The 21,355-nt window shown below is 44.2% G+C and overlaps 1 protein-coding gene across 6 annotated transcripts in view; it reads left to right on the top strand.

The window, feature by feature from the left end:
* Window positions 1–21,355, top strand: part of LRRK1 (leucine rich repeat kinase 1) — a 73,725-nt gene that overhangs the window by 17,242 nt on the left and 35,128 nt on the right. For all 6 annotated transcript variants that reach the window (XM_048317729.1, XM_048317728.1, XM_048317734.1 and 3 more), the window contains 10 exons: window positions 2,574–2,737; window positions 3,604–3,775; window positions 6,074–6,253; window positions 6,860–7,008; window positions 11,673–11,899; window positions 12,403–12,530; window positions 12,667–12,830; window positions 13,277–13,414; window positions 17,007–17,119; window positions 18,224–18,300. In XM_048317729.1, coding sequence (XP_048173686.1) covers window positions 2,574–2,737; window positions 3,604–3,775; window positions 6,074–6,253; window positions 6,860–7,008; window positions 11,673–11,899; window positions 12,403–12,530; window positions 12,667–12,830; window positions 13,277–13,414; window positions 17,007–17,119; window positions 18,224–18,300 — 1,512 coding nt within the window. The remainder of the gene's footprint in view (window positions 1–2,573; window positions 2,738–3,603; window positions 3,776–6,073; window positions 6,254–6,859; window positions 7,009–11,672; window positions 11,900–12,402; window positions 12,531–12,666; window positions 12,831–13,276; window positions 13,415–17,006; window positions 17,120–18,223; window positions 18,301–21,355) is intronic.

Below are 21,355 nucleotides of genomic sequence, written 5' to 3' on the forward strand. Positions count from 1 at the left end.
TTTTGATTAGATCAATAAAAAATTGCCTAAGACAAGAATGAAATTGAGCTTAAGGACTAAAATGAATATCCTGAAGACTCTTCTGGGAGTAAACTCCATGGAGCCAGCTGTCTGTGACCTTCCCATTCCTGGAGATCCCAGAATTCTACACCTAACTCATGGCCAGCCCATGTTCTTCCAGTGCTGTGGCACTGGGATTGTGACTGAGCCATTGCACTACAAAGGACTTCAGAAATTGTGGGTGGCCAAAAATGTAAGAGGAAGCCCAACACATTGGCCAAGATGTTTTGTGAAGTAGTCATTTGGCGAAACACAGAAGTGGTCTTGGGATTAGGGTTGAGCAGGCAAAGTTCCTCCTTGCCTCAGTTACAACCCTGTGACCCTTGTGCTCCCTGTCTAGCTGGTTGGAGTGGGGCAGCTCCAGCAGGAGAGGTGGAAAATGCTCCTTTAAGGAGAGCTCTGGTGTGCAGGATGTGGGGGGGGTTGGCTGGAGACCCCTCTGCTCGAGGGGGATGTGACACCAGGATCTGATGAATCTCTGACTGTGAGATTCTTGTATCTCCACCCTCCCTAGCTGTGATTTAAGAGCAAAGAGAGATGGTCCTGCCTAATTCTTTGGCAGAAAGGCTGTGCCTTTACATCTGGAATGGCTGCAGATGCGGGTATTGAGTGATGGTCCCCAAAATCAGGATTGAGGCTGGAATTGAGTAGAATTTCTCCCTCCTTTCTGCAACTTGTAGGAAGCAAATTGAAGTTGCTCTGCTCTGTCAGCCCTGGTTTGCAGGGCTCCTTGAGCGGGAAGCTGAACAGCTTTCCAGCTGTTCTGTATCTCCAATGTGAGGCATTTTTTCCTCCAAGGGGAATTCCGGATCTTCTGTGTAGGTTCAGGATTTCATCAGAGGGTGCCAAGCGGGGAGGCTGCTTGTTCCAGTAACTGCAGTGTTTGCCTGGATCTGTACTTTCTGAATTTTCTTAATCCAGTTCTGAGTTGTTTTGACTGGAGAACTATTTTGCTTTTAAGTTCTGTCTTCTATCATCCTTTAAACATACTTGCCTAAAAATATTTTTTTTCCCTATCTTTGATGTCCATGGAAATGAAAATTAAATCATATGTGATATTCTTAGTGATCCCTTATCAGTGTGTGGTCTGCTTTAAAAGAGTGAACCAAATGCAGGATGAATTTCTTTTCCCATTTTCTCATTCTCTCCTAAAATTACAGAGTTATGGAAGCACTACACCCATTAACATGAACTCTGAGATGCTCTTTATTGTGCTGTACTTTAATCCTACTTTCATCGGCCTTGATTTCTGCTCCTTGTCCTTCACACGTTCTGCATCATCTGGGAAAGGTTATTGGTGAGGGCACATTTTTAATGGCATGAACCTCTGGAGCCGTCTCCAATGTCTGAGTGATTTGAGCTTAGTTTAAATAATTGATGAGAAGTGTTAGTCAGAACCTACTGGTGATTCAGACTGCATTATTCAAAGATATTTACTGACAGTTATGGATTGCTCCAGATTTACTTCTCTTTCCAGGCTGCATTAAACTAGACCCTGCATGACATATTTAAAAAAAAGAAATCCTTGCTAACATATGTGAAAATCTGTGGGCTTAAAGTGCTTTATTTAACCAGTTGCAAATAAGCAATAATAATAATAAAACATTATTGTTTTAGCAGGAAAAAGTGAGTATGAAATGGTCTCTTTTCAAGTGGAAAATGCTTTTTTCCTCTGTCCTGCATGTTGTTCAGGAGTGGACTTGAAAACATTTTGTATTTCAGTGGCTTTCCTGCAGCTTTCTCTGTCCCGGTAGTTGGGGAATGGTTGAGTGTGAGACTTCCTGGCTGCCTCGTTAGCCACCCACCAAAGCATCTTCTCTAATGGCTGCAGCTTTTAATCTCTGACACTTAAAAGCTCTTCTGGCTCCTAACAGCTTTTAGGAAAAGAAAGCCTGGTCTAGCAGATTCTCCAGAACTGATGAAGGTGACACTTGGGCATCTTGCATAATCTCCTTTTCATTTTTTTTTTTTTCTCCAGAGGAAATATTCCCAATTTCTATTGTTTCACACTCATAGAGGTATCTAAAACTCTGGTTGAAAGCACAGGAGGACAGTGGGATTTTATCAGGCTGTTGTCAGCAGTGAAGTGTGACTAAAGCAACGCCAGTAATACCAGATTTGCCTTTCAGATTCCCGGCTTTGTCAGAATTCCTGCAGGTGCCAGTCCCATGTAATCTCTTCTTTTCCCTGGTTCCTCAGCAGGAGGATGAGTGTGCCAGGCAGATGAAGGGTTTATGTGTCCATGTGTGTGAGCTTCCACACCTTCCTTTGGAAACCACCTCCGGGAGCAATTGGGGAACTTGCTGTCCCTCTTAGTTTCATGTCCCTGGTGGGAAGTACTTTTAACATATTATCACTTTCTTTTATCAGGCTCTTTTTTAAAATTGTGTGCAGTAAATATTCCACTGAAAATCACCAACTTCTTTTATTCCCAGGATTCACTGACGTTGCAGCTGTGCATGAGTAATGAGCAGGTACTTCTCCCTGACTTCTCATTTCTGTTTTTCCTGCAGGAACTGTGGACATGGGTGGCAAACAGTCCACAAGTGGCGACGTCTCCGTAATCCAGACCCCTGTGACAGAAAGCATCCAGGATGCTTACAAAGCTGGGGACACCAGCAAGGCCCAAGAGTTGATTAGGTTGTCCTGTGAGGAGACTGCACTGCAAGTGGAAAAGGTTGGGTTAGGTTACTGCTCTCTCTCAGATTTTATTGGCAAAGATACCAAAATTCCAAGATGCTGCTGTCTTCTGGCATTTTCTTATGGAGAAAATCCATTCAGTTGTGTGGGTCCCAGACATGGGTGGTTGAGTGGGGCTCTGCAGAAACATGCTCAGGGACACTGCCCTTGAAAACACTGATCAGGAAGATGAGACAGACCACAGGGAGCAGTGTCTGCAGGAACAGGAGCTGTGTGAGGAGGGGTGCTGGTGCTGTGGTCACCAAAACAGGGAAATGCATTTTTCCCTGTAAAAAGGAAGCAGTTTATAGACTTAGCAAAAAATGTATTCCCCCATCAGTGAAAAGATGGTTAATGGCCTCCTGGGAAGATTTTGCTGCTTGTGTGTGGAATTTTGTCACAAACTCTGTGCCAGCTTCTGCACTGCTCTGCCTTCAGAGCCCTCCTTTTGAGCCCGCTCTTTGCACAGAGGTGATCTTAGTGTTTTGGGAGGGTCCCTGCATGTCAAGTCCGATCATACTGGCCATCTCCAAAACAGGTAATACTGCATTTTGCAGCTGAGCTGTGCAAATGCTTTTTCTGTTGGTCCATGAAAAATGGGTTTATACTCACTGTTCTGTGCCTCAGGCACTTATGTAATAAAACCATACAAAAAGCAATAATACAAACCCCAACAAATTAATATAATAAATTTATCAACAGTGATTACAATGGCCACTAGTGTTTATGACATTCTTAATTAACCACGGTGACAGTGGACATGCCTTGGCGTGGGCACAAATAAATCCATACAGATCTAGAAATGCTATTTCTCTGCCTGCTCTCTTTAAAAGAGAGTTTCTTTTGCTGTGTTTCCTTCACCAGTGTCAGCTTTTAGGCATTGCAGCAGCATATGGAGATCTGCAGGCAGTGAGGTACCTGCTGAAGGAAGCGTTGGTGGTGTTACCAACAGAGCCCAATGATGACAATGCAGCTGTGGTGGCTGCGTATTTTGGGCACAAGGACATCGTGAAAGAGCTGCTGGATTCCCTGCGTGGTAAGCCCTTGCTTGACCCTGCCTCTCCCCAAGCTTTTCAGGAGCTGTGTGCTACAGCTTCAAGCAGGCATTTGGGTTTTTTCACATTCCTTGGAAGGGGAGGGATTTAGTCATGGGAGAGTTCGTGGAAGGATCAGATCTCTGCTGTGCTTGAAGAAAACTTTCCCCGTGGGGGAAGGAACACATACATAAAAATATTCCATGTTTGCAAATTGGAAGTGGAGGAAGATGCCGTTGAGACAGTTCATTTCCATCAGGCCTCACAGCTGGGTAACATCCCAGACCTAATGGAGAAATTAGGGGATTTTCAGGGTACAGCATCATCCCACTACTGATCCAGCAATCTCAGTAATGCTGGCAGTAAGTGGCCTGATTGGTCAGGGGCACTTTGGGTGTGCAGCTGGCACCCACTTTATCCTCTGCTTGACATTTTGTTTTGACTTTCAGGGGAATTCCTTCTTTAGAATAATCATTATATTTTACTTGGATTTTTTTCTAGTAATTATTTCAGAGCAGAGACATTTTTGGACTCAGACACGATTCCTAAGGCAGCAGGGGGGCAGGGGGCAGAGCATAACTCTGATTCAGGACCAGGAGCTGTGTTTGGGTCCCTGTTGCTCTCTCAGTGTTCTCTGAGCTTGGCAGCTGCTTCTCCCTGGGACTTTCCATGGATTTAGGGTCCAGAGGTCCTGTAGAACATCTGGGGCTAATCTTTGACCTCAGACACTGCAACATGAGCTAAGCTGGCTTCTGCAATGTTTAACCTGAATATAGCTCTAGCTCCTTACTGGGACTAAGTAGTTGCCAGTGGCCTCACGGAGAACGGGAATAACCTGTTGGGAAACCTGCTTAGTTGGTGTCCTGTTGGAGCACTGCTAAGCAAAATAAGTGTTCCAGTTTGGGGGATGCAATTAAGTGTAATATTTCCTTCAGCTGGAAAGGAAGCAGAGTAACCTAGTAGCAAAAATTAAATTATATTAATATAATACACTGAGTAATGAAAAGTGACTTAAGTAGTTTCTGGAAACATAGCTCAGTTTAGAAGTGACCAAATTCCCTCCAACTCTTGCTTTGGGGGGGTCAGGGGAGGAGCTCTGTAGAAAGAGCAGCTTTCAGAAATTTTTATGCAGGACCTTCCAACTGTTTTCTTGGGAAGTTACACAGAAACCAATCACAGGGCTTAGGTATAAATTGCATAAATTTGCAATTTGGCTGTTGCACTGCAGTGATTCTCCCTGAAGAGTGAGAACTACTTGTGGCTGACAGCTTAAGTGGAGCCCATTTTTTGTAGCAGGAGGGTGAGGGATTTAATGGAGTTGTTAAGAGTGCAAAGAGCGATGTAATTTCCGCGTGGATAAGCTGCAGAAAAGCCTTGACATGTAAAGCTTGGGCTTTTGGATGTTCCTGTAAGTGTTTCAGAAAGGATGTGACTTTGTAAAGTAAATAGAGGTGGTACAGGGAATCTGGGGAGATTTGAGGACTGCTTATTGTTAGCAGAAATAATTCTGTCCTGGGCATTTAGTTACATGCCCAGAATTAGGCACACCTAGAGGAAAGTGGTGTTCTACAGGAAAACATTATTTCAGAAAAAAAGGCAGTTTGAGAATGACTAAACCATCAGCACATTCATGCAGAAATCAGAACATGGTATTTTAGTTTTTAGCCTTAAATGACATTTGTCTGACTTTACTATGAATTGATAGTAAAGATTTGACCTGAAATGAAATATTTGAAGGGGAAATGAAAGTTTTTGTGGGAGACTTCAAGTTGCAGTGAAAACAAGCTAAACCAATTCTTTTTTGTTGACTGAAGCATTTATTTTTGTTTTATTCATCCAATAACGTGGAAAGTCATCTGGTTTTCCCCATTCTTTGTATCCCCGCTCATGAACTCGGGAGAAGTGGCCAATCTTGGGTGTTTGGATCTAATGTCTGTTAGATCTGGATCCAAAGACAGTCCTGATCATTCCTGGTTAGGATCAGATGTTTGTTTATCTGCTGATCTGCTGGTGTTTTAGCAGAACTTTTGCTGCCTAGTGAATGCTTAGGCCAGGGACAGTCAAAGATTTCACCCATTAGCTGGGTGGGTAAAGAAGAACAGTTAAGCAGAGCTGAAAATTTTGTGCCTGACCAGTTTAGGACCCTTTTCTGACACACTTTTGCAGTCTAATCTGTTCCTTTTGTCCTCAGGAGCTTCACCCTCTACCAAACCCCTTTGCACAGCCATTAGTTTTGGGTATTCCTTGCACATTACAGCCTGGTGGCACCAACTAAGTCACATTTTGTATGTTTTTGGTAGGTCCTAATACTTGCCAGCAGCTCCTGAACTGGATGCTGGCCATAGCCTGCCAGCAGGGCCATTTGGACATTGTCAAGCTCCTGATCCGTGCGTACAGTGCTGACCCAGAGAGCTGTGCAGTCCGGAAGAATGAATTCCCTGTCCTCATCCGCCTGCCCCTCTACGCTGCTATAAAGGCAGGTGTGTATTTGCATGCTTCCACATTTTGCCCCTTTTCTGCCCGGTCTTTAAAGAATGGGCAGAGCTGTTCACACATAGCATGATAGCCATGGCTTGTCTGGAGTTGGATTTCCAGCAGGAAAAATTAAAATAAAATTGCCTCTGAATCTTTTGATTCAGCCAAATTGAAGTCAGGGCCTTGTGAAGTTAGATTACTGTAAACACTGAGAGGCTGAACTTTGGTCTATAAACTCCTAGGGAAAAGACCCTTAAAAACCAGAATCCTTGCAAGTAAAAGCATTATTGTTATGGACACTCTGGCACACATGCTTGATTTAGGCTGAATAATTTACACTTCAAAGCACAGCTGTGTGTATAGTTTAATAAGACTGGGAAAAAAAGAGAAAAAAGAAAGAGCCTGGGCCAGCACTTTGACACAGTGTCTTTGCTGTCTCAGTTTGACCGACGGAGTCCTGCCACTGGAGGAAACAGCCTTTACACAGTTCAGTTTTCTTTTTGCACACCCCCACAGTTTTTTTCAGAAGTGGTTATTTCCCAGGATTTGTGTTCAGCTCCTTGCTGGTTCATTTACATGAGGTAAAGGCAACAATCTGCTTTTCTCCAAAGGGAATGAAGACATAGCCGTGTTTTTATTGCGGAATGGAGCTTTCTTTTGTTCCTACATCCTGATGGACAGTCCTGAATCCAGCAAACACCTTCTGAGGAAGTATTTCATTGAGACAACCCCACTACCAGGTAGTGCTCCAGCAAAAACAGTAAGTAACCATTTATCTGCCTGAAGAGATGTTGTTTTAAAGGGGCATCATGTTAATAATTGATAATTTTCTTTGCATGCCATGTGGCTGCTGATTCTTCTTCTCAACTAAGAGCCTTGTGGTTTGCTGCCCTTTTGGAGAACAAACTGTGCAGCTGGCTTTGATGCTGAATTACAAGGTGTAAAACATCAGGGCTTTGAATGGCATCACTGTGCAAGACACAGCAACAGCTTCTCTGGGGCAATTTAAACACCATCGTGTGAACCAGGCTGTGCTGGGGAGAGGAAGCACCAACTTTGGGCTCAAAGTCTTCCAGAGAAGAAGCTGGGCTGCTTCTAGCACAGATTTCCTCTGTGCCCCCAGGGTCATCACTTCCTTTAGGTTTTTGTTGTGCCCCCTGGTTGCAGAGTGATGCCACAAGCTCTGTGGTGTCCCCAAGTGTTGGTGTGGCACACAGCTGAGCATGGGAACCCTTCTGTGTCAGACAGTTCAGGTAAAAATGGGCTTGGGTGACTTTTTGTTAACAAGAAGCATGAGCAAAGCAATGATCTACTGAGTATCTTCCCTACTTCAGATCTTCAGCAGTAAAAAAAGTACTCACACTGTTACTGTTACTGCTTTATAGGGAAGCACGCAGTATTTTGTATTATTTATACTGTTCTCCAGCAATTTATTACCAGGCATTTTTAATTTTTTCCCCTCAATATGTAGTTTAACCCACACTGAATAGGAGCATCAGCTCCCTGAGCTTTCAATGCTTACAGTTTTCATCAGGTCACAAAAATTTTGCAGTGAAAAGATGTCCCTAATCACTCCAGTTGAGTATCTGTCTGTGCAGCTTGTAGCATTGCAGGCTGTTGGTTCTGCTTTGGTGTTAAGTAAAAACAAGGAGAGAGGTTTTAGTAGTTTTACAAACTTCTCTATTCTCTGTTTTTCTGCCAGAACCCTCTCACTGGGTTCCTGTTGATACCCTGAGTGTTAGACCACATAAATGAACTTGGCTTCTTTAGGTTCAGTCAGTAATTTAGAGCTGTCCTTGTGCTACTCTTAATTTGGTTGACAGATAAACAAAAGGAAGCTGAATCCTAGATGTGGATAAGAGTTGATAAAATATCTTTCGGAAGAAAAAAAAATCAAGCTGGGTAATTCAGCTTGAATAAACTTGGAATAAATGTTTGAATCACAGGGAAGAGGTCTGTTTTCCATGTGAATTTGCTGGCAATATTTAACTTAGCTGCTGTAAAAATGACTCAGCTTTGCTGTTGTCACACCCTGAGCAAAGAAGAAGAGAGCAGTCTTAAAACATCAGCTAATTGCCAGAAGGGCCTGGTTTAAAAAGAAAATAAAAGCAGAGAAAAAAAAAACACAGAAACTTGGACCTTGATTCTCCTAGTAGCTGTTTATTTTTAATATGTTTGCTTATTTAATGCTTTCTCTTTGAATTCATTTTGGCAGACTGGGACAAATTCGGGAAGATCTGTCCTAGTTTGTCTGCAAAGCTGAGATCTTTGGGAAGTGACATTCACACACCCTGATAACTTTTTAAAACACAGCTTTGTGGCAGCTGCAAACAAACTGCCTTGGTGCTTTCTTCTTATCCCAAAGGGTTCATCCTGAGATGGATTTTATACTGGGAGGAAGCAAAACTGGATTGTGTGGAGACTGGGATGTGAGTGGCAGCCAGCTGGATGTCAGAAAGTTCTCCCCTTGGACAGGGAGGGCAAACCAAGCACTGATCATTTCAGAGTGAGCCCAGAACTTCAAAAGGGTTTGTCCTTTCTGTGCTATCTCTGAGTGGAAACACTTGAGCACAGCTGAGCTCCAATTGATTTCACAGTAGTGAATGTAGAGCTATGCATAAAATGTGCTTGAGAGCTGGTTTTGGCTGCCACACCTTCCAGACAGCCCTTGCACCGGGCAGAGCTGCCTTCTCACAGGCAAGAGGAGTTACATCTTATTTTTCTAATATCTGTTTCTCCTTTTGTTTTTTTCCTGGCATAAATTTATACCCACAGCAAACCACAGTTTTGCTAAAGAGAGGAAGCAGTCCATTTTTACAGGAAGAGGTAACAAATGCCAAAGAGAGCCTTTGCAGTGAAGTGGCTGGGCACAGATTCCAAACTTCAATAGATGTAGTCAGCATGGAGATAAATGTAACTTTCCAGCATGTGCAGTGTGAGATATATTTAATTTTTCCATTACAGGCCAGAGAAGAGCTTTGTCTGTTATATTTTCCCTAGGAAATATTTTACCAATAATTTTATATTCAAGCATGCAAATGTACGTATGTGTGTGGGATCCTCCTCTCATTTCTTTAGCCTGGTAATCTCACTCACATCACCATCAGCACACATCTGCAGCAGTCCCCCACAAGATTCAGAGCAGGGTTGTTGATGGAGGGAGCAGATCCCTGTCCTCAGATTATCCCATCTACAGCAGGAGCAAGGCTCTGATGGAGCACATCACGTCATTTAGGAGAAACGCAAAACAGCCTTTTTTAATCACCTTACCAGACAGTCTCAGATTTAAGTAAATATTTTTCATATTTATAGTTGATCCTTTGCCCAAGAGCAGCGGGGTTTCTTGCTCCTGCACAATTTCCAGTCCTTTGCCTCAGTGCATCCCCTGACATCACTGCAGTAGAAGATTTCAATTTAGTCTTCAGGGCTTGTATTGAGAAATTCTTGTCTTGGCAGGAGAGGGGAGTCTACAGAGGTTTTCCTTGGCCTTCTGAAGAGCAGTGAGCTGCCTCCAGTCAGGCCTTGCCCTGAGCTTTCATCCTCTGAACTCTGTCCCTGGTTTGAGCACAGAGCTCACCACCAGCCCTAAACAGAGAAGGGCTGGGCTGAGCGCTGAGCTCTGCGAGTTTGGCATCACAGACCTTTGTCATCAAAGAAACAGCTTTTCTGGGAAAACAGTGGAGATGATTAACTATGAGTTGGGCAGGAAATCCCTTCTCTTTGTGGCACTGCTGTCAGGATTTCTTTCACTTAATTAACATTTTCACTGCAGAGTCCTCAACCAACCAAACCCCTAAGGTAACTCCACTGACATCAGGTTACTGGTACCAGATGAATTTGGTCCACTGTCCCTAAGTCAGGTAAAGGGGCTTGGCTGGTCCTCCAGTTTGCAGAGACACTGTCAGTCCTTGTCTCTGGCTGGGAAGGAGGACTGAGTGGGAAAGAGAGCTCTAATTGCTGGGATTCAAAAAGCTGCCTTGGATACAGGACACCAACCCCGCAGCGCTGATAGCAGGTGCTGGATTTCACAATCTTGTCTGTGGTTTGAGAAGTCATTATCTGCATTCTACAGGTATCTCCTTATCACATTAAATACCCTAAGGCCATGCCTCTGCATTTTTGAGGGAAATGTACACTGCAATCTAAATGCAAAATAGAGATGAGTTATCGGTCTGCAAAGAGGAGCAGCACAGACACAAGGTCCAGCTTGCACCCCCTAAAAGAAGGCTGTAAGGTTGTATTATTACTGCATTGGTTGGTGTACTTGAGGACAAGTACTTTTTTCCTAAGCCCAGGGATTTGTGGTACATGTTACAGGTGAGAAAAGTACAGAAAACTGCATACTGAATTTAAAGCAAGAGTTTCTATGCAGGAAGCTGTTAAATATGCAGACTTGGCAAATCTAGCGGTAAAGCAGGGTATGTTTGGTGTGAGAGTGAAAGCTTTGCAGTGCAGCTCCCATTCGGTGCTGTGCATTTTCCAGTAGCAGTGGAGACTGCTTAATTTGATTTCTTGTTGCTGCTGGCTTGCTGTGGTTTATAGGGGTGCCTTGTGGCATTGCAGTGGATGTAGCTTTAAACAAAGAGCTGGTGCTCTCTGCCTTGGTTTCCCCAGTGACACAATGGGCATAATATTTCCATTCATATTTACAGGGCTGTCCTGAGGCATCACAAGTGAAGGTTTGAAAAGCACAGTGTCTACACCAAGTACAACTACTGTCAGTATCTAAAAAGTGCATCTGTTTGTACTTACCCTTTGTTCCATTCTCCTAAACATTTGAACTGTCTGATCTACATGACCAGTTCTGAGTCTCAAAATGAGCATTTGAGATAGGCCTTTGTTTCCCTTTTCTTTTTCTCCCTTCCCCAAAAACATTCCTTTTAATTCTAAATTTGGGGTAAAAAGTCCTAAGAGCTAAATCCTGGGCATTGGAAATCAAATTAAATTTGCTGTCGGGTTCTTGCTGCCTCCTGGTGGAGAATTAAGCATCATTCCATTGAGGCTGTTTTGGGCTGAATTATGTCAACAAAACCAAGTTTATGGAAACGTTTTGGGAATATAATTTTCAAAATGTGCATTTCAGGACAAGGATTGGAATGCAATGAGGTGATCTTGAAAATGAAGCCTTGGGTTGTTTCCTTGCATTGATGATCACTATATGTTCACATTTTCTTCTGTCCAAGCTGGACCCTGAATAAATGTGGACTGGTGAAGAAGTCCAGGTCTCCTGCTTGAGCTTGCTCATGGTCTTTGGAGTGAGATCATGGAGCAGATACAGCAGGGGCTGCTGATATCCAGGCATGATTTCATCTCTGAGTCAGTTTAATTCCTAGAAGCAGATTGGAAAGTGAGCAAAATGTTTATGGCTGAGAGCAACTGGGATTTCACTAATGTGGTTTTCTCTTCTCTCTTTGACATATGCAGGCTTTGTGTGTGAACTGGTCAAACCTCAAACTGCCCTGGGTAGATCTAGACTGGCTGATTGATATCTCCTGTCAGATAACTGAGCTTGATCTCTCTGCCAACTGCCTGGTGTCCCTTCCATCTGTGATCCCATGGGGCCTGATAAACCTCCGGAAGCTCAGCCTGGCTGACAATCAGCTGACGGAGTTACCCAGTGTGCAGTCCTCTGATGAGATCATTTGTACAAGGTGCGTGCACCACACACAGCTGAGCCTGCAGGGAGAGCAGGCTCAAACCAGTCCCTGGGCTTTAGGGAGGCTGTGCAAGGGGAGAGCCCATTGCAGGAGCTGCTTGCTCTGTTTTCGGTCTGCTGCAAGGTTTAACTTAGGATTTGCCCCTCTGTGTTCTCAGTATTTCCAAGTTTGTTGTCAGGACAGTTGTGGGGACTTTTATTCCTGTGTGCTGCCTCTGCTTTTCTCCAGCTCTGATGAGCCCCATTCCTCTAAGCTGGCTCAGAGTGACATTTACTGGCTGATACCAGTGATTTGATCTGCTCTCTGTCCAGACCACCTCTCTCTGCTCCCTGGAAGGGTTGATTTTCTAATTAGGGTTTTATACTTTGTCTTGTGAGGCGCATTTCAGCTGCTTTCATTCAGAACTAAAGCTGTCCTGGTAAAACAGATGTCTGTGGCAACAGGAAGCTTTGCTAGTGTTGTACTGATGCCTGACTGAGATTTTTCTGTACTCACAGGTTACTTGAGGTCGACGTATCCAGCAACAGGCTCTCCACTCTCCCTACTGGATTCCTACATCTTAAAAGCCTTAAAAAGCTCATCGCTTCCAAAAACTATATGGAGAAGTTATTTGATGAGGAAAACAGTACGTACAGTCCAGTGTTTGGCTTACCTTTCAAGGCTGAGCTGTAGGGAAGAACCCAAAAATGTTAAAATGATGGCTTAAATGGCTTAAAAGCTTCCATGCTTATACCAAGTCCACAATGTTTCATGTTTTCTAGCAACTAATTGGATTGGTTTAAGGAAGCTGCAGGAGTTTGACGTCTCTGACAACAGGTTGGTGGAACTTCCAACGGTTTTTCTATACTGCTTCAAGTCCCTAAACATACTGAATGTTTCCAGAAATCAGCTGAAAGTGTTTCCAGATCCCTGGGCCTGCCCCCTGGTAAGTTGAACTGCTCTGGCGAACTCAGAGGCTGAAAAAGCTGTTGAAACAATGCAAAAAAATTGACTGTGATGCTTAAAAAGTTGTCAGATGCTTAAAAGGCTCTTGTGTTTCTGTAGCAGTGCCCCTGCCAAATTTGGTTTGTGGATTTCAGATCCAGTCTTTCTGAGAAGTGTTTGTGTATGGTTGAAAAGCAAATGGGGGTGGGTGATTTTCAAAATAATTTTTGGAATACTTTTTGCCCACCAAGGAATTTGACCAGCAATTGAGTGCATCTCCTTAGCAAGCTCTGTCTGCATGCCTAATAATTTATCTAGATCAAGATATCTAAAGAGACCACCTAGAATTAATTTATTAAAGCTTTTGACATGTGACAGCTGATCTACCACATTATTTGAAGAGATGATTACTACTCTCTAAGTGTGGGGGGGTTTTATGTTTTCCAGAAATGTTGTAAGGCATCTAGAAATGCCCTGGAATTCCTACCTGATGCATTGACTGTTTTCTGGAAAAATCACCTGAGAGAAGTGGATTTTTCTGAGAACTTACTAAAAGAAGTTCCAGCAGGACTCTTCCAGCTTGAAGTAAGTGTCATTTCTTCACAGTTCTCACATTATTTTTCCTAATACTGACTCAGACCTCGAACTGGCTGCCCGGTTAAGGTAGGAGCCTAAGTGCTGGTTTGAACTGGTGCAATTTCACTGAGCGCCTGAGCAGGCTGTCACCCCCTGAATCACCACATTCAGGCCCTCATCCAGTGAGATATGATATCTAGTTTCTGACACAGGTCTTCTGAGAACTCTCTGGCTGGCTGTGGTTTGCAGAATTTGGGAGCACAGTTTGGAAGATAAGCCCTGCGTTGCAGCTTCAGGCTCCAGCCATTGAAATGTTGATGTACTCAAATACACTCACAAATAGTTGTGTTTTTTCTTAAAAAAAAACCACCAGTGTTGTGTAATTATGAGTTAGTCTTTCTGTTCTGAAAATAGCACATATGAATGCCCTAAGCAGTGCTACTTGGGACCTCTGTTATCTTAAAGGTTGTAGATTGAATAATTCTTTCCTGTGGACACCACAGATCCATGGTTTTATGTCAAAATTCTTCAGAATTTCTGCTTTCACATGCTGTTGACATGAAACCAAGCAGAACTTGGGGTTTCCTGCAAGCTTCCCCGCAAGATTGTGAAACTCAGGGTCGTGGAGAAAGAAACAGAGGTGAATCTGTGCAGAAGTTCCATGCTTTTCCCTGCTGGCCTCTGCAGGAAGGATGCAGAAGTGATGGTTCATATCCATGTCCAGCCCTGATCTCAGGATCTGCTGCAAAGGTGCCTTTTACTCCTGTTGTAACAAGAGGGTTGAACTCCCTCAGCTCTTTCCAGTGATCCCTGCACATTTGGCTTTGCTGTCTGGTGGCCATTTGTTTCCAATTGGCATTTCTCCTGAAACAGAGTGAATCCTATGGACTATTGTCTCTGAAACTTGGTTTTTCTGAATGCATTGAGAATCATCCCAGGGGGTGGGAGCCACCATGACAGATACTAAACACTAGATGGTGCTTCCAGGGCACAATTCTTGGGTGCTGCTGCTCAGGGCTTGCTGAGGGGTGCAAAGGCACCAGGATGGGGGAGACCTCAGTGCAGTCTTTGCTGATGTTTTCAAAGTTAGTGAGCCTTGGCTGCTCTAAATAGTGTCAGTTCTTATCCATATCTCTTCAGCATTATATTCATAAAAGAAATAAATATCAAGCCTTTTCAGTGCCCCAAGGGCCAGAGTGTGGTGAGCAAGTAGAAGGTGAAACCCCATGCCTAGAGGAGCCTGGTTGCAGTTTGTGTTGGTGAACAGGGCTGTGCTTGTGCTCCAGCCCTCTCCAAAAGCAGATGTGGGAAAGGGGAGAAATGGGCAGTAACATGTTCCTACAGATAATGTATTATTTTTATGTAGGAACAGCAATGAACTCTCTTCTCCCTGGGAAAAGCAGACAGCAGAGGAGGCCTGTGACTTGAAAGCACATCTCATGGGACAGTCATTTATCACTGTAGTTGCAGTGTAGTTTATCACTGGCCTTTGCATGTTTTGCAAGGAATCTCAGGACTGGGAGCAGCTCAGTCCTTAATACCATGTGTACTCCAGAAATGTGTTGTTAAGAGAAACAGAAACCTCCTCAGCTTTCCTGGCTCTTGCCTTCTAAAGAAACCAACCAAGCCATGTCTTAGTTCTCTAGACTAGTTTGCCTCTCCCTAGTTTGCTTCTCCTGAAGACACCTGGCCCCCTCTGGGTGGGATAATTTGGGTAAGACTCTGGTCAGCTTTTCCTCTTCACAAGCTGGCGAGGCACCTTAATCTGGATGCTGCAGTCCCTTCCCTCAGGTGTCATCTCACACCCTTTTGCATGCTGTGGCAGCAGGTTTGAAGGAAGTTTGTCGGCCATTGCAGTTGTGTCCATTCTGGAGGCCCCCATTCTCACCCTGAAAGGCAGTAAAAATGGAGAAATTGGAGAGAAGAGGCAATTTAAAAGGACTAGACATCTCCAGAATTTCAGTCATGAAGAACCACAGACAGCTGACAGTCACTAATTCTCCCCCAGGCACAGAAGCATTGGAGAGAAGCTCCCCAGGCTCTCAGCTCTCTGGAGAATGGCCTTGGTCAGTGTTTGGGGGTAATACAGACACAGTGACTGAAAGTGAACACCCCAGTTAGAGCCCACGGGACACAGTTTGTGCTAATTCTGGCACGTGCAGCCTCCCTTGCCTCCCGCCCCCTGCCCAGGGCTGTTTCGGGGAGAAGTCTGAGGCATTGTCCTTGCACAGCCCCATGCTGACACTTGGAGAGAGCCCCACACCAGGAGCCAAGGGTAGGCTGCGCCGTCCTTCCAGGGGAGCATGACTGATGGTAAAAGCATTGGCTGTCAGGATTCAGCTTTCCAGCCCTTTCCTCCAGTCCTCACTCTGTCCTCAGTTTTGTATTCCCTTCAGCTTCCCCAAATCCCAGCAAAGCCCAATGCTGCCCCTCTCCATCACTAGAGGGAGCGTTTTGCACGATGATTCCCATTCCAGCAGCTGCTGGTTGTCCATCGCTTATGTCACGTGGACACACCTCATATTTTTCCAATCTGAAAAAAGGCCAACAAACTGGCTTCGTGAGACACTGTTAATCCAGCTCGATGTAAAGGGGCATAAACATTTTATATTGTGTGGAGCACATAAAACATTTAACATACTTGACGCTGAAGTCTCTGCTGGTAAAACATGATTTCCATGGGATATAATTCATTAATATTGCTGTACTTCTGGCAGGAGATAATTCAGCTGACATTCTGCTTATCTCAGTTTTTCATGGTGGGGGACTTGCTGAATAAACCTGGTTGGAAACTCTACAGACAACACTGCTTTTCAGTGGAAAATTGGATTTTCAGCCAAATGAAAATTATAGTTTGAGCCTCGACATTATTAAGGGCAGATGGAAGAGCATAAACTTTACAAATCTGAATGGGAACTGCATTTTTTTTCTTTTATATTTCAGTTAAATTTAAAGGAGATCTTATGTTTAACTTGGTATTTCCAGCTGAGTCCTATCCGTGTGGTGTTAACTGTATGGTATCAATCAGCTTCACTTGTTTTTAAAAGTCCTGTCTCTGGTGGGAGGGGGAAAAAAAAGGAGATGTGTAACTTGTATAAATCTTGGAAAGTGAATGTAAATCCTGTCCATTTTAATAGAGATGTAATAAAAAAGCAATCAAAACTTTTCCTTGTGTGAAGTAGTTCATATTTTGCACGTTGATTTTGTGCATGTACAGCAGGTGTAAATCTGACACCAGCTTATACAAACACACAGACACACACATATATATCTAATCCATACGTGGCATCCTGTGTTGGTAAATCAGACTGTTCTTTTCCATTTGGAAAGGTTTCCTCACTAAAAAGTAAAATGTCCTCTTGCATGGGCTGTTTCCAACTGCATCTGTCAGCAAGTGGAGCAATAATCTCCCCAGAGTGGTGCTGCTCCGTGCAGAACTTGCTGGGGACAGGGAGGAAATGTTTGCATGCTGGGCAGCATGGACAGGATGTTCTGGTGAATAAGATGTACTTTCTTCGTGTTTCTGTTATTTAATAGCCATGCTAAAAAAGCTCTTTCTGTGTGTTTGGTGTTCTCTAACCCCAGGCTATTCCTCTCCTAGGCTTTGGTGTCCCTGAAGCTGCTGGGAAATCAGTTAGTTACATTGCCTTCGCAGGATAAGTGGAATTGCAAACAACTTAAGTCACTGGATCTTTCAAAAAACCAGCTTGGGAAGTAAGTGTTTCTTTCAAGTTTCGGCCAAGGAAACAAAAGCTGAAGAAATAATAGCAAACCCAAGTGTAACACAAAGGGTGTCAGGAGAGAATTAATCACCTGCATAGAAGGCATTGATACCCACATACCATGTCCCCAAGTATATTGTGTCTGTGACAGTGATGAATTATCCTTTGCTGATTCTTTGGGCATTTAGCACACTGTATCATTTATTAAGTGGATAGATTATTGATAATGGCAGTTTAATTTCAGACCATGTAGGAATTTCTTCAGCCCAGTGTGTGGTTCATCACTACAAATACAAGTTTGTGGGGAGCATATCTTAACCATAAACCATCTGGCTGGACTGCAGTTACTAGTTAGTGTGGGAGTATTGTTTTGGAAAAAATGAAAAGTCTTTGTTTTTTAAATGGAAGTATAACCAGCTGCAAGTTCATAGAGAAGATTTCCAACCTAAAGGATTCTATGATTCTAAGACTGACATTAATAAGGTCATCCAATGGAAGAGTGATGTTCTTCTGTTTAGAAATTCCAGTAAGGATGTTTAACGTCGAGAGTTAAAGGTCCTTTAGTATCTCCAAAACTGCACTGAAATGTGTCATGCCGATATCTTCTCATTTGGGTGCCTGTCCAACACAGTTTTTGGAGTCCTTAGGAGTTTCTGTGTCAGTTGCAAAAGACACATCACCACTTTGTGAATGCCCCAGTGCATTTCCGGAGTCATGCTGATGGGTCGTCTTGTCCGAGGCTCCCTGGGGAGGGTGGGCAGTGGCAGCAGGTCGGTTCTCCAGTGCTTCTTGTGAAGCTCCTTCAATTTGCTGTTTGACAGCCACTTAACCCTGACACCCATAAAGCTGGGGGTCAAGTGCTCCCGCCCTGGGAGCAGGGAGCGCTGCCTTGAGGAGCTCTGCTGATTTGCCAGGAGAAAGCCACTGGGCTGGACAAGTGCTGGTGGAGTCTGATTGCACGGCGGGTTTCAATCCCCTCTCTCCAGAGCAGGTGGGATCCTGTGAGAGCTGTGAGCGGGGCCAGGCTCTGCCCCGTGTAGCTCAGCATCTTTCCAAGGTCTTTTCCCCACATGTCCCTGTTTTGTTTGGCCCACAGGAGCGATGAGGGATTTAAAACGAAGCGGATCCCCTTTTTCACCACCAAGAACAGAGTGCGGGGTGGCCCAGAGGCAGGTAAGGCACACAGCGAGTGCTGGGAATGCCAGGTGAGCTGGGAAGCAGCAGGAATCTGCAGTTTGGCTGGAGGGAAAGCAGAGTAAATTCCTCTGCAATTTAAAGTGCAACTACATTTCATTAAGAGGAAATATGTTTAGATAAAATGTTTCTGAAGAAATGATGCAGCTGGTTGGTACCACCAATATATAAAGATGGAAGAGGAGTGAAACCTGTTTCTTTTGCTCTTTCACAAAGGTTATGCCTTTTAGCCAGAGTACTAAGTGGTCTGTTGAAGGGAAATTAACCCAAAATTATCCTTGTGGCTCTTAGGATTGTTTCTGTTGTTGACTTTGTAAATGCCACATTTTTCCCCTGCCTGTGATTTGTACCCTCAGTTTGGGGCAGAGCTGATGAGATGCATGTGAAATCCCAGAGAGAACAAAGGGATATCTGAAGATATTGCACCGCTTCCTGCTCTCTGTGGGATTAATCTGCATTTGTTTTGTTTGTTGTTTTATTTTAAAGCACTTGGGGAGTTTTGTCATTCTGGCTGCCTGCAGAATGCCTGGCTCTAAACATTCCTTGCCAGTCACAGAGTGGGATAGAGCTGGCGTCGTCCTGACGCACATCTGAGCAGCCCTTGACTGCTCGTGGGAGGAGGAGGCCCTCCTGCAGCAAATCCTTCCCTCAGTTCCCCTGAAAATTGTGCCTGAGGTGAAATTGATAAATGAACCATCTACAGCCATAGCTGTAGGTTAGGGCTGGAGATTCTCACCTTCAGTCAGCAACTGTGAGAGGCAGAGGCTCTACCTGGACCTCTGGGCAAGGCTGATCCTGCCTCGTTTTCCTGTCCATGGAAGTAGAGGCTGCTGTGCTAAGGTGTGTGTGCCCCCTGTGGGGGAGAAGAGGTTGGTCTGTGCTGTTTCACCAGCAGGAAATGGAAATAGAAATGCTGCGACATTGTTGGAATAGGGAACAACTGGAAAAGGAGTCTGAACCTTGTGAATCTGTGGAGTCTGACACACCCTCAAAGCTTCGCTGTGAAATGCTACAGCAGCATTTCCCAAACGGGAGAGAAGGGCAGGAGCCAGCAGGCAAAGGCAGCTAAAACCAGCTCTAAAAGGGAATTGCTGTCCTAGTGGAAATCTCTACATGCTGCAAGCCCAGCATAACCCCCTGCAGAAAGCAGGAGATGATGGGATCTGGATCAGTAACATTTGAACAACCGTGGCACATAACACCCTGGTGCAACCTGGAGCTGCCTCAGGTGGCTTAAGATAGCGGGGGGGCACAGAGTAGCCCACCTGGCTGGTGCCACAGTGTAGCAGCCATGGAGACAGAGCAAAGCCAGCTCATCCTTTTCTCTCTGTTCCTCTGCCAAGTATAGCTTGGTGAGACGAGAGGATGTGGCCAAGAATTTAAACGTCAAGAGAAAACAGAAGCTGGAGTACATCAGATGCTCACAGAAGTCTCCTGGTGAGGTGGGGGTGGACAGGTTTTCATATGATTTACCAACAAAGCTGTTTACTTAAGTCTAGATTATTTAAAGAGAATAATTTATGGATGCTCACTATACTTGATTGATAAGTCTCAGAATAACTCCTTGCACATGCATGTGGTGTTGGTAGCGTTTATTCATCCAAAAATATATTTTCAAGATGGGATTTGTTTTAATTTTTCTACAGTTCTTTAAAAGAAAATTTGAGCTGAAGCCAGAGAAATCATAAATAACTCATGAATAAATAATTACAATTCATAAACACCTCAAGCTTGCTTCCAATATAGTACACTCCTTTCCACCTGGGACTCTTCGGTGAATTCAGAGTATTGCTGCTATTTTAGGTGTTTGCTCCTACGTGTCCAAGAGGGACTAAATCTGTCTCTGCCTAGGTACCTACTGAAAGAGCAACAATGCAAAGTTTAAGTCCAGCAATGAGCCAGAAAGGAAGTGAATTGCATCCATAAATAAGCCTGCTGTTCTCCTAAAATAATCCCAAAGATGATTTTTTTATTTGAAAACTCAAAGGCGGACTGTGACACTGCCCACACCAGACAGTGCTGTCACGTATATGAAACACCCCTGCAGACAGTGGAGCTCTATCTTACGCCTTTTCTGATCACAGCTCAGGCTGGAAGTGCTGTTAATATTAGAACTGGGGATTTTTCTCCTGAGAAAACCTCTTCCATTTTCCTTTTTTTTTTTTCCTTCTTTTTGGCTAAGTCTAGTTACAGTTCCTCAAGTCTTCTCTGTAGGGGAAGAAGATCTTAGGGGAAGTAGAATAGTCCCATCCCTGAGGAAGGGAGAGTCTTGCATCTCAGGGAGTTGCTTTGATTGACCACGGAGGCAGCAGATGGTGCTGGTTATACTTTCCTAATCAGACTCAAAATCTCCCTGAATTTCCTTCATTTCAGGATGCTCCTTGGTAGATAAATGTGACATCCTTAATACAGCAACACAATCCATGGCAGCTTTTTGTCCTGCTGTCCCAGGAGTCATCTGTGGGGTGAAATGATGTTCTTTGGAACTTGCTGAGTTTCCCTTTGCTCGAACTTCTGCAGCAGCAGCAACTCAGCCATGCAGTTGATGCTGTTACTGCTTCGGTTGCTCCCAAGATACGCAAGATGCTCCTCAGGCATGGAGGAAGTGCCCTGAGTCCTTCTGTCTAAAACAGAACAGAGGACCAAACACCAGCATGTTTTAGAGACAGCATAGATCAGTCTGTCAGCTGCAGTTTGGGTTTCCTTCTCTGTTGTTACTGATTTTGATCCACCATAAATTACTGCAGGATGCAACGTGGGGGTCTGAACATAAATTCTGACTGGCTTCTGGCTTTTCTCAGGCAATATGGGAAAAACATGCCGAGAACCAGTTGGGCCCTGAGTGTGCCCTTTCCAGTGCCATGTTCAGAACCAGGTGTGCCCATGGGATGCTCTCTGAGTGCCAGCTGTTAGGCTGCAATAGGGGCAGTTCATAAGGTATTATCATGTACTCAACAGCAAGAGATAAGGTGCCACTCGTCCCCTGATGTTTAGTTGTTTTGGCAGGCTTGGAGTTCCTCCCTCAGCACCCCAT

Source organism: Corvus hawaiiensis, chromosome 13 (genome assembly GCF_020740725.1).
Source record: "Corvus hawaiiensis isolate bCorHaw1 chromosome 13, bCorHaw1.pri.cur, whole genome shotgun sequence".
NCBI lineage: Eukaryota > Metazoa > Chordata > Aves > Passeriformes > Corvidae > Corvus > Corvus hawaiiensis.